Source organism: Theropithecus gelada, chromosome 12 (assembly GCF_003255815.1).
Source record: "Theropithecus gelada isolate Dixy chromosome 12, Tgel_1.0, whole genome shotgun sequence".
NCBI lineage: Eukaryota > Metazoa > Chordata > Mammalia > Primates > Cercopithecidae > Theropithecus > Theropithecus gelada.
Genome location: NC_037680.1, coordinates 22,350,318 through 22,363,734, shown reverse-complemented (window position 1 = coordinate 22,363,734; position 13,417 = coordinate 22,350,318). Strand labels below are relative to the sequence as shown.

At 36.7% G+C, this 13,417-nt stretch overlaps 1 protein-coding gene across 1 annotated transcript in view; it reads right to left on the bottom strand.

Annotated features, from left to right (window-relative positions):
- The window catches only part of ARHGAP15 (Rho GTPase activating protein 15), a 630,382-nt gene that overhangs the window by 528,783 nt on the left and 88,182 nt on the right, over window positions 1–13,417 (bottom strand). Inside the window, exon 4 of the mRNA XM_025405285.1 lies at window positions 11,520–11,581. Coding sequence (XP_025261070.1) covers window positions 11,520–11,581 — 62 coding nt within the window. The remainder of the gene's footprint in view (window positions 1–11,519; window positions 11,582–13,417) is intronic.

Sequence of the window (13,417 nt, the reverse complement as noted above, 5' to 3'; positions counted from 1 at the left end):
CAAAATACATATGTATTGGGTCAATGACTGAACTTTGGCCTGGAAAAAAGTCTTGATATGACAATAATTAAATCAAGTGGTAAAATCGCGGCTTTTGAGTTTCGTTTGTATTCCTTGGTGTTTACCAAGTTTTCTGCATTGGGCATGTATCGCTTTTGTAGTTAAAATGTGTATATGTTCATGTCATGAAGGCACTCTTTTGTAGATAGTAAAGATATTAAGGAGACTAATATCCATGAGTTTCTACCCATTAGAGTGTATTATTGCAGTTTGCTACGGCTTAACATTCACTTCAAAATAGTTGATTTCATTTTACAAAAGTGATTTTTAAAAAAAAGTTTATGGAAAGACTTTATTTGGGTCAATAGAAAACCACACCAAAATATTTTTAAATGACTATTGAAGATCTTTGTGTAATTTATTTCCACTTGCCTTTTAGAAACTAAGAGCTTGATTGAAAGGACAGCTTTGATTCAGTAAGGTTAATATTTACAAAAAGAATTAGGTTGCTCTTATATGCCTGGAGCTTTCTTAATGATACACCACTGTGTTAAAAAAGAACAGAAAAAGCAGACGCACAAGAAGCACAATGTGTATTTTTCAACATCCAAATACAAACACTGTGTTCTTGGACCCACTTGTCTTTAAATGAAGAGTCTCAATTTTTCAATTAAATGATGAAAACATGAAAAAACAAAACCCAGAAAGAAAACCACACAGATGTTTCCTTCTGCCCTAGTGTCCATTTCTCTTTTTAGGTACCAGCACCAGAAGAGTGAATTGAAGCAGCAATAGCCTTCTCTTCATTCAGGTCATAATGATAGATGACCTCAAACAGGAAAAAGAGAAACATTATTAGAAGTCTAGTCTGGGCATCTTTTAACACCACCCTTGTTTTGACCATATGTGGTCAGGGAGTACAGAACACCCTCACACATGAAGAATCCATATTTAACCTACCTATTATATTTCCCACTATATATTTCATATTCTCACAAGGAGATACTATACCTTATTTGTATCCTATCTATAGTAAGTCCTGGATAAATGGCTCTGATTTGAATCTGTTTCAGATGTTGATCATTTATAGAACTTGCTGGCAAAACTCTCCCCATCCTTAAACTTGGAAATGGAACTGGTTAGAGTTAAAGTTGCATGAAACACAATTATCTCATTGTTCTTTATTAGGACTTTGAACTGCTGTGAACTGCGTCCCTGTTAGGTGAACTGGATGAAAAAACTGAAGAGGGTAAGAACTGCAGGTCTCGAAACCTTAGCAATATGACTTGCTCTGACACCTTATGTACAGTGCTACTTTGTTTTGAAATTATAAACTATAAACACGGTCTTTATCTTCTCTGAATAAAAGTGAAAGCTGAGCGTTATTGCTTGAAAAGAATTTCATTTCAAAACGAAGAATAATAATGCTGCTGACAACCTTTTAGATGTCCTCTTTCATCTCAATTTTTTCCCATGATTTCTTTTAAAATAATAATTAGCATAAATTATTTAGAATATCTAGCATAAATCTAATCACCTAGTTTATGCTTAGCTTCATACACAAAAATGATGAAAGTACTAACATCTCTATTTACTAATATGAAAAACGAGGCTCAAAGGGTAACTTAAGGTCTTACACTTAGATTTAAAGTTAAACCCTGTTTCTCTAGCTCCAAAACCTATAATCTGTTCATTACTTTATGCTGTCTGGGTTTTTTTAATCCAAATTTTTTAATTTACTTTTTAAGGCCTCAATACACATTTTTGAATAACTGAAAGACATGAGTTTACACCTATCTGCCAATGAAAAACAGAATTGTGTACAGAATTTGCAAAGCACAGTGCAGAATAAAAATTCAGCATTCTGTGTTCAAAAATTATGAAGAATTTTAAGACAGTAACAATCTAGCATTAAATCAAGGGCAGAGTCCTTCTGAGCATGGGGCCCTGGACGCACACCAGTGAAGGAAGCCCTAACTACATTATGACTTTACAACAATGACCAAAGAATAATTTCTTTTTTATATACTGTCTTTTTTTGTAAAATTATACTTTAAGTTCTAGGGTACATGTGCAGAACGTGCAGTTTTGTTACGTAGGTACACACATGCCATGGTGGTTTGCTGTACTCATCAACTCATCATATACATTAGGTATTTCTCCTAATGCTATTCCACTCCCAGCCCCCGACCCCCCAACAGGCCCCAGTGTGTGATGTTCCCCTCCCTGCGTCCATGTGTTCTCATTATTCAACTCCCACTTATGACTGATAACATGCGGTGTTTGGTTTTCTGTTCTTGTGTTAGTTTGCTGAGAATGATGGTTTCCAGCTTCATCTATGTCCCTGCAAAGGACATGAACTCATCCTTTTTTATGGCTGCATAGTATTCCATGGTGTATATGTGCCACATTTTCTTTATCCAGTCTATCATTGATAGACATTTGGGTTGGTTCCAAGTCTTTGCTATTATGAATAGTGCCATAATAAACATACGTGTGTATGTGTCTTTATAGCAGAATGACTTATAATTCTTTGGGTACATATCCAGGATTAAGCAGTTCTACCTTCATTAAGGATATTTTCAAAGTCAGATTTTAATGTAGTTTTGGTTGAAATCCTCAAATGATAGAAGCTAGCGTGCATAGTGTGAGACAAGATATCAGCTATCCAGGCTCTGTTATTAACTACTTTATCTGATCCTTATTAGAAAGACTGAACAAAGACCCACCATTCCCAAGCTCTCTTACCCTAGAAGTTGCACTGATTCAAAAGAATAAGATGATGTATCATTTGACTCCTCATTAGAAGACAGAAACAGGTGTGTGTTCCTAACTAGGTGGCATCTCTGTATCTTTTCTGCCAGGGAATATTCTGGTCTGTGATTAGCAGACTCATCTGCACTCAGCAAAGAATATAAACCCAGAAAGGGAGTCAGCGGACTGTAGTCTAGGAGTAGCTGAGGGTTTACCTCATGAGAACAACTTTTCACTATGGCTTAGGTCTGAATCTTCCTCTCTGATCAAAGTACTCTAGAAACTTGACCATTATCCTTATAATATCTGTCCAGTCTATTTCCCATTCTGAAATGTCTGACCCATTGTGATGCCTATAGTTCTCTGCACATCAGTGGAATAGTTTTTCACCAAATTACTCTAACATAGTGACTCTCTTGTAAGGCATTGTCAGCTCTGGAGTGTGCAAAGGATCACTTGGCAAGGTTTTCCTTGACTTAAGGATTTGATATTTTCCATATGCAACCAAATCACTATATATGACTCTTACTCAATATATTAGGTGACATCTCAGGAAGTGGGCAACTCATACAAGCTTAAAAGCCTTAGCCAGGATAGGTGAGTCCAGCAGCTTCTGATGAAACTTTGCAAATAGACTATTTTCTAGGATAAACACAGTTTTCACACTAGGAAGTCCCTCTCCGCCCCAAGCTCCCACAAAGAGGTAGAAACCACCTCTAACCTCTTAGAGCATTTCCAGTACTGGGCATACTATTTGACATTTAGTAGGTGATAATTAAAGATTTTTTGAGTAAAAGAGCATATGGCCTTTCAAATTTCAGGAGGGTCACACATCTAGATGTTTTCTGCTCTGTGTTTGCTGTTCTTCATTAACGAGGACTAAAAAGTTTAATTTCCTTTCTCTGTTCTTTAGTTTCTTGGTGCTTTAATACAGTATTCTTAGCATTATTTTTTCTTAACCATCGAACACTTCTAATATAGGATATTGTTTCCTAATTTATGCTTCTAGTGGCCAATACCTGAGCTTTCTCCAGAGGGCTTCCCACCCTGAGCTTGCACTGGTTTCTGCTCTGTATGCCACCTGGCATTTGGAACCATGCACTATGGAATTTAATTACCAAGCTGATCACAAGTCTCCATTAAACATTTACCACATGCCAAACACAATTCTAAGGACTGAATAGAGATGGAAAAATAAGACATACCTCAAAAATTTTACTTCTAACTATAAGAAGATGGACAATAAACATGGAAACCAAGTCTTCTGAATGAGTCTAGGATACCCCCATATTACAGAAGAGAAAACTGAAGCCCAGTAAGGCTGCATCCTAACTAAGGGCAAACAAGCCATGAAGATGGGATTCAGGACCCTGCTCACTCCAGTGTCTCCATGGTCTCTAGGCAGGTGGCATGCAGCTTTCTCTGTAGTCACTCTGAGCATGCCAGTTGAGAGCCTCATGAAAGGAGCTAAGAGAGGGAGATAAGGAAGAGTTGTCATAGAAGTACTAGAATCTCTTTCTCTTTAGAGCAAAGCCACGTCTTAGCCTGACCTGGGCTATCCTGCAATGCTGAACTGCAAGTCCTTTATCTCTGTCTTCCATCCCTACCATGATGGTCAGCAGGCAAATTCACCCATTGACCAATCAGTGCCTCCACATTGCACCATAACTTTGAGAGCATAGTTTTCTATTTTTTCCACAGAGGGACAAAAATTAAGGTGTTAGATAGACTAAAGAGGTAACTAAGACACACAGCTCAGGAAATATCTAACTTTAGTAAGACAGTCCAAAGTGCCAAGAGTAAGGGAGACAACCATCAGTTTCCACAGGGATTTACAGGTAACAATCAGGTAAGGGTTTGATCCTAGTGATTCCATGCAGGAGACAAATCCTGCGGCAAGAAATGCAGGTGTTAGGCCAGGCACTGTGGCTCACACCTATAATCCCAGCACTTTGGCAGGCTGAAGCAGGTTGATCACTTGAGGTCAGGAGTTTGAGACCAGCCTGGTCAACATGGCAAAACCCCGTATACTAAAAATACAAAATTAGATGGGCATGGTTGCAGTTGCCTGTAATCCCAGCTACTTGGAAGGCTGAGGCAGGAGAATCAATTGAACCCGAGAGGCAGAGGCTGCAGTGAGCCAAGATTGCGCCACTGCACCCCAGCCTGGGTGAGAGAGCGAGACTCAGTCTCAAAACAAAACAAAACAAAACAAAACAAAAAAAGAAATGCAAGTATTTATTTTATATTTTGACATACAAAACAAATTACATCTAAGGGGGAAAAGGGTTCTAACCACAACTGGGAAATAGGGAGAACTAAATTTCTTTAAGCGTATTTATGTACCATTAACGCAATTGGTGGGACACTTTATCCAAGTGAAATACTTCATAAAATTTTCCTAAAGCAAATCCTGAATTGTGAAGTTGGAAAATGCAAAAAAACCAAGCAGACAAATAGAAGTACAGAAGCAAAATCAAAGCCCAAACAACAGCAGCAGCAGCAACAACAACAACAAAACACCCCCAAAACAAAAACAAAAACAAAAACTCAACAAAGCCATCGGCTTGGCATTCTACAAAATGGACACCGGATGGCAGCACATAATAACAGCAACTTTGATTGTAACAGCTTATCTGGAAAATGCTTGATGAAAAAATGGCTCTTAAAATATTCATTACCATTATAAGAATCGGTTAGCTTAAACTCCAGGTTTGACACGTTCATTTGCTCTAAACACCAAAAGCTTTATATCCTACGCTTACCTTTCTTTTGCCTTCTTTAGGTAACGACAGAGTGACAAACCAAAAAGTCAGAATAAAATATATGTGAGGTTCCTTGACAAATTTCAGTGTCTCTTATTTGGGCCATCTGCCTTTGTTACCTAACGTGGTCATGCTGGATTTGACTTGATTCCGCACCACTGATGGGAGTGAAAGTAATTTATTCTAGTGTCCCTCACTGATTTACCGCAAAATCACTCAGACACTGTTAAATGTACAGACTCACTCAAACTGGTTGGTCTAGGAACTTATTTCTTCTGTCTCATATTCTAAGCATCTTGTAATTTATGACTGCTAAAATGTGGGTCAAAAAGACACTGAGGTGTAAAAATACCCATCTCTGTCAGGATTGCAAGAAAATGAAGAAAGACAGATTCAGCCTGGAAGAATTTATTGTGACACTGAGCAGAAAGTACTAAAGAAAAAATATGATCATGTTAGGAGCACACCTTAGTCTCACATTCCAAAGAAAATCCATTCTGAATAACAATTGTTAAAACAAACAAAAGCCCAACAGAAGGCCTAGTAGCTGTGGGCCCTCGGATGAAAGCAGGCACTAGTAGACGTAACCACTGCACAATCATTTTTTCTGCATTTCTTTTCATAGCCATCTTCTGGCCATATTTGCATCCCCAAGTATAACTTTCTGTGCCTATCTAAGGAGAGAAGAATGTGACTCTATGTTGTGGTAAGATGTGCAGAGCCACACAGGCGCTGATGATGGGAAGACCTAGGTGCCGAGGGAGAAGCAAGTATGAGGTGTTGAAACTTCATAAACATATTGTCAGGTGCCTTTTGTAAGTGTAAGCATTGAAAATAACCTTTTACTAAGGTGTCATAAGGTTTCAGAGAAGCCACAGTTACTTACAGGTTTGGGGATGGAATTCCCCAAATGAAGAAATTCCTATGCTTCATCACAAAAGCTGAGGCATAGTTTCAGTGTTCACAGTTAAAAATTAAAGTGAATGCTGAATGTATTCTGCTTTCAAGCCTGTCAGTGTATCACTGGGGAAATGTGTATAACCTCATTTCAAAACAAGGCTAAATGTATAGCCTGTTATGAATGTCAATTATAGCCAATGAGTTATCTTTCCTTTTATCATCTCCTGCTCATATTCAGAGATAAGTTAAATTTTCTCTGAGAGAAAGAGAAAATACATTAAACAGACAAAAGACACATAAAAAAAGAAGAGAAAGAAGGAAAATAAGAAGACAATACAAGGTATGATGATCTATTATGGATTTATAAGCAGAAAACTTGATAGAAATTAATAAAATAATACTTATTAAGTGACAATTGAAGTCCCTGGTACTGCTGATGGCATGAAATAAAAGGACCATTTTTGCTCCTTAGTCTCAAATAGCTTCAAGCAAGAGAGATAAAGCAAACGTGTTTCAAGCAGAGGTCAGGGCTAAATTCTGTGATACTAACTATATATAAAATAAGATTTGGGAGAAATAAGAGGTTAATACTGTTGACTGAGTTTCTCCATTTATACAATAGGATGCAATAATAGAGTCTATATTGTAGTATCATTTAAATATTACTGATAAAGAATTCAGCCAAGCGCTTGACAGAGTAAGCATCTATTAATATTGCTTATTAATTCATTAAAATTTATAAAAGATATAAAGGTCCTGGATAAATGAAACAAAGGCTATCAAATTTTACATAAGATGCATAAATTATAGTATGTTATATTATTTATTAGTTACTAAATTATCAACGGGATAAAAGATACATAATTTTTCAAGGTTATGACTAAACTGACCATCTTTGTGGCTAGTGATAAAAGCATATACACTCCTTGAGTAGGCAATATGGCAATGCATACTAAGATTAATTTAAAATGGTCATATGATTCGATCAAGTAATCCAGGCTTAGCATTTGTCTTTAGAAAATATAAAAGTAGGCCAGGTGCCATAGTTCACACCTGTAATTCCAACACATTGTAAGGTCAAGGTGGGTGAATCTCTTGAGCCCAGGGGTTCCAGACCATTCTGAGCAGCATGGTGAGACCCAGGTCTCTACTAAAAATAAAAAAAATAAAATAAAATAAAATAAAAAAAGCTGGGTGCGGTGGTGTGTACCTGTGGTCCCAGCTACCCATTTAACCCCGCATAAGGTGGGTGAATGGGTGGGGGTGGAGGAGGCTGGCACCACTGCACTCCAGCCTGGGTGGCACAGTGAGATCCTGTCTCAAGAGACAGACAAAAATATAAAAGAAAAATTGACAAGCAATAGGAGAATTATTGTAATGATAACTTTTAATATAAAATCAGAATCAGCTTAAAAATCAAGTAAAAAAAGAGGTAGGGATGATTTGGCATATTATATCCCATCAACATAATGGGATATCATGTTCTTAAACATGGTGATTACATATACAATGTTCAATTTGTAAAGTATTTACAATAAAAACAAAATAAGCCCCATAAACTTGGAGGGATTACGTACAACATATAAAATTGGCAAAGCATTATTATCTCAAATATACTATGAGTTTCCTCAAATTACTGAATAAAAAAGCAGGAAATTCAATAGAAAATAGTCAAAGTTTATGAATAGAATCAGAATGCAGAATCTGAATGGCTCTAAAGAGATAAAGTGATCCTCAACTTCAATACCTATCAGTGAAACACAAATAAAAGCAACATTAAGGTAGTGTTCTATGGATAATTAGATTGGATAATGCTTCTGCTGATAAAATTGTGGAAAATAGAATCCCTTCTATATTTTACATTGAACTGGTGTGAATTGGTGCACTCATTCAGGAGAAAGTGTGGCAACAGTAACCAGTAGATTTACAAATGTGTGTGACTTATCACTGAGCAACCCTATACTCCTGGAAATATCCCCCTGAGAAAATTCCTAACAGGTTCAAAGGAAACATATATGTGTGATTTATTGAAATGTTGTTTGGAATGAAAGGAGTTAGAGGCAACTTAGATGTCCACAGCTGGGAGATAGGGTAAGTAAAAATTCATATACAGTCATGCTTCATTTAATGATGAGGATATATTCTGAGAAGTGTGTCATTAGGTGATTGTGTCACTGTGCAAACATCATAGAGTGTACTTATACAAATCTACATGGTAAAGCCTACCAGATACTAAGTTATATGGCATAGCCTATTGCTTCTAGGCTACAAACCTGTACAGCATGTTACTGTACTGAATATTGTAGGCAATTGTAACATAGTGGTAAGTATTTGTGTATCTAAACATATCTAACCACAGAGAAGGTACAGTAGGCATCAGTTTTATAATCTTATGGGACTACAGCTGTATATGCTGTCCATCACTGATCAAAATGCCACCATGTGGCACATGACTATACATAAACGATGGCAAAGCAGCCAGCAATTGGAAGAAATTAACTAGATTTAAAGACGTTCATACACTGCATAAAAATGTTTTAATCCACAATGGACGACATATAGATAGTAGTCCTATGAGATTGTAATGAAGCTGAAAAATTCCTATTACCTGGTGACATGGTATTCTTCATAATGTCATAGCGGAATGCATGACCGTTTCCATGTCTAGGTATGTTTAGATACACAAATACCATTATGTTACAATTGCCTACAGTATTCAGCACAGAAACATGCTGTAAATGTTTGTAGCCTAGGAGCAATAGGCTATATCATGTACCATCTAGGCTTATGTAAGTACACTCTATGATGCTCACATGATGATTAAATCACCTAAGGATGCATCTCTCAGGACATATCTCCATCATTAAGAGAGGCATGTCTGTATAGCACCATAGAAAGCTGTCCAAGAGCTAACATGGAATGAAAGTAGTAAGAAACATAATAAGGTTTATGATACAAAAATATTTATGCTATATAGAACACACTCACACGTACACAACTATACACTATTTTTTTGAATGCCGCATATACAGCTAAATATAGACATATATGGAGAATGAGTTTGATAAACACGCATTAAATACATTAAAATGAATGTCTACAGGGGATTGAAGCAAGGATTGGAGACTGAAAATAAAATAAAACCAGCTAGGGCTCTTGCCTAGAATGATGATAGCACAAGGCCACAAACTTAAGGATATAATCAACTCAATTCTGTGCACCTGGGGTAACAACAACCGCAACAACAAAATAAAAAGGAAAACTAAAACATATAACTTTAAGTGGAAAAGGCTGAAAGAATGCATAATGGTATGCAAAGTGAAATAATAAAACAGAGTACAAACACATGTTTATATGAATTTAACTGTAACATGGAAATTGTATGCAAACAGGAAAGTAACAGCAAACAGAACAAAAACACAAAGTATACAGATTGATCAAAACTACCTAACAATGTATTCATGTGAGTTGGCTGGGGGAAGGGACCTGCTCTTCTTCTCTTCCTCCTCTTAACACTGCCTTCTACATGTTATAAGGTTGGTTTATGGAGGGGTTATGGGTAAGGATACTTTACAAAACCACACAGTAGAACCTCCTTCAGCTTTCTTGAAATTATTTCTTTTAGGATCTCCCCTACTTCCTTGCATGAGGCTGGAGGGTGGAACTGACCAACACTGTCACCTCTATTCTCCTACCAAGCTCTAGTGGAGGGCTGAACTGACTAACTTAGATAATTTTGAAGAAATTCTTTATTCCACATGGCTGGTGAGGGAAGAAAGGGTCATGACGTACTCATCTTGGGGAGAGGCATCATTGTACCCTCCACACTCCTTCTTGAATTGATAAGGTCATGATAAGGTTTAGGGGAAAGGACAGCACTCAAGCTGGGCTACTCAAGATTTCCTCCTGTTGTTCCTTCAGAACCCGATTCTCTAAGCCCGATTCACCACTGGGGAAGGGACTAGCCAAGTCTCCTAAAGCAACCTTGCATTTGATCTTGTCTCCTGTGCATCTGTCTCCTGAACCCTTCAAGGGAGGATGGCTGCAGGGCCACTCCAGAAAAATAGTCCAGGCAAAGATTTAAGGCCCCGTCTACTATCCCAGAATAAGACACAATATGGAGAGAAAATAGAGCTTGTTATTTACAACCGAAATAGCTATTTTAAGTGGTGAAATTATGGATGATTGCCCCCCAACCAATTTTACTTTGTTTAAATAAATATATAGAAAATTCATTATAGCCATCAAACAAAAGCAGACTTTATTCTCTAGTGTTGACCAGAGTGTCATTCTAGTAATGAATTGTATTATACAACTAACAGGTGTCCCATTGTGTAGCTAATTAGCACATTTATCCTATATAATTTTAATTGTTAGTAATACATTTAAGAGTAAATGCCTTGCATCTCTCAATTTGAGCATTTTCTACAAATTTCGTAGCTTGCATATCACCCAGCACAAAGCTAAGTATGTAACAGAACCAATATGAGAAACAGAAAAAAGTCTAAAATGGAGGTGATTATTTCTAAACATACTGTATATACAACACAATTATCATCTTTCTTTACCCTCCTATGAACCATACTTTTTTTCTTCCAGATTTTTGTTGCTGTTGTTGTTGTCCGAAGAGTTCTTATTCCCTTTTCAAATTTGTCTCACCTCTGTATATGTTACTTTCATTTTATCAATTTCTATTTTGAGTTACAAAAGTGGTTCAAATCCTCCATCCCTCAAGAAATTACTCTCACAAGGTATTGTACGGAGACTTTCATATATTGCAAATGAATGCATTCATTCTCTAATCTTTCAATCACAGAAATCACAATCCATTATCTTAATTATTTTTAGTGTATTATTAGTTCAAGTCCAAAGAGGACAAAAAGCACCTCATTTATATGTTCTGTTCAACAATATAGAATGTAGTTCCTTTCTTTAACAACTGTAATTACATTGAAAATAATGTTGATCATAGTGGTAGCAGAGGAGACTGTTCTAGTCTGGTACCATAGGGCCTTGCATCCCAAACAATAACAGTGGCACAAGTTGAGCATATGAAGAACCAGCATAGTTATATAAAAGTGAATTAAAGAATTTTGTTACCTTAGTTTCTTTCCTCCATCTGCAATTTTAGCTTTTTGCAGATAACCTTCTTTTTCAACCATCTGCAAGAAGAACGCATATGTTAAAACTGTGACAAACTACTATGCATTGTTGGTTTGAATAAACCTATGCTTTTCAAGAGTCATTGCAGTGATGGAAGTTTTCAGTCATAGAACTTTATTAATAATGCATGTATAGCTTATGGGAACTGCCTGCAAACTCATAGTCATTGCAAGCTGTTACATATCTAAAAGACAGATTACGAAGAGGAATGTGAATGATTTGTTAGATAGTGATACACCTTTATTGACTTTGCTTTCTGGGCATTGAAGTCACTTGCTTAAAAAATTGATTACAAATGGTAAAAGAAAGACAAATTGAAAGCCTTCGTTTATTTTACCAAGTATTCTTAGAAAAGTTCTTCTTCTCAAGCCTCCCCGTGTACCTTCTGAAGCCAGGATAAAGGAAGACCTCAGTGGGACCAGGTGACTGAGCTAGTTGAATCATGAAGGTCATTTAAAATAGCAACATTTCATATATTCTGGTCAATTGCCAAGAGACCCTGTAGTAGCAGTATCTCATTGTCTTCTTCCATGATGTAGGATTGCTTCCTTTTACTATTTGCATATACTGTATTGGCTTTCATTTCTAATAGAGCTGCAAGTTTCTTAAAGGAAATTCAACAAGTCATTATAACTCTGCAGAAGTGTTTGTGGAGTTTTTGGCGAAATAAATTTGCACAATGCAAATTGTGATGTGTTGACTCCCTCCAAAGTCTATACTAGGTATTTTAATTTCTTAGCATCCTATTTCTACCCTCCTCTGTCTGCCTCACATGCCCCATCCCAAGTCATTAGCCTTCATCTTTCACTCTTAGTGAATTGCTCACACCCTTCACCCTGACCTGCCTAGTATCAGAGGACCACGCTCCCTCAGTGCTACCCTATGTTATCTCCCCAGCTGAAATAGTCCACCATGACCATGTCTTCATCTCATAAAAGTCTTAAGTATATTTAATCTACTTCAAAATTCAATTAGTAAAACCCGGTGCGGTGGCAAGTGCCTATAATCACAGCTACGTGGGAGGTTGGGGTGGGAGAATCCGTTGGTCCTAAGAGTTTGACACCAGCCTGGGCAGCAGAGCAAGAACCCCATCTCAAAAAATAAACAAGCAGAAAACCAAATTTTAATGTGTATTTTTTTTTATTAGAGGATCTTTCCATGATTTCTCTTACATCTCTTTTAGGTGCACCATCCTGAATCTCCATTTTCATTTTGCCATTATCACTGTGACAGCACATATGAGATCATGTTGTCAATGTCTGCTTATTTGTCTGTGCTTGCACGCAAATGATGTGCCATGAGTCCATCAAAGGCAAAAAACTGTGTACCTTTTACCTGCATTCCTAGCTTCTGGAATATTTTGGTAGTACCAATAGTCAAAACAATAAAATTGTTTGAACTAATAAGTAAATGAATGAATATTTAGATGTTTATTTAAATATTTATAGTAAACTGGGCAAGCCAAAAAATTTATCTTCAATATTACAAGTGAAAGAAAGAGATATTTAGAGGTAAACGAGTTGTTCCAAATCACTAAAATCTCACTGGTTAAATGTCTACTCTGACATAGGTGAGAGTTTTTCTGCCTTGTTTTATTCCTAATACATAGCAGAGGACTTAGTTTTAAAATGCATTTGATGAATACATTTTTGACTAAATAAATAATGATAGAGATAATAATGATGATTTATGCAAAAGATAGCAAAGTGTTTTTTACTTATCTCCATATCCAGAAAGTTTCTTTTACTTCACCATGCTTTCCACAAGTCTAAAGCATCTAAGGAAGCTTTCTTGGATAATTTTGAGAACCATGGTATTCACTGGTGCCTTTTTGT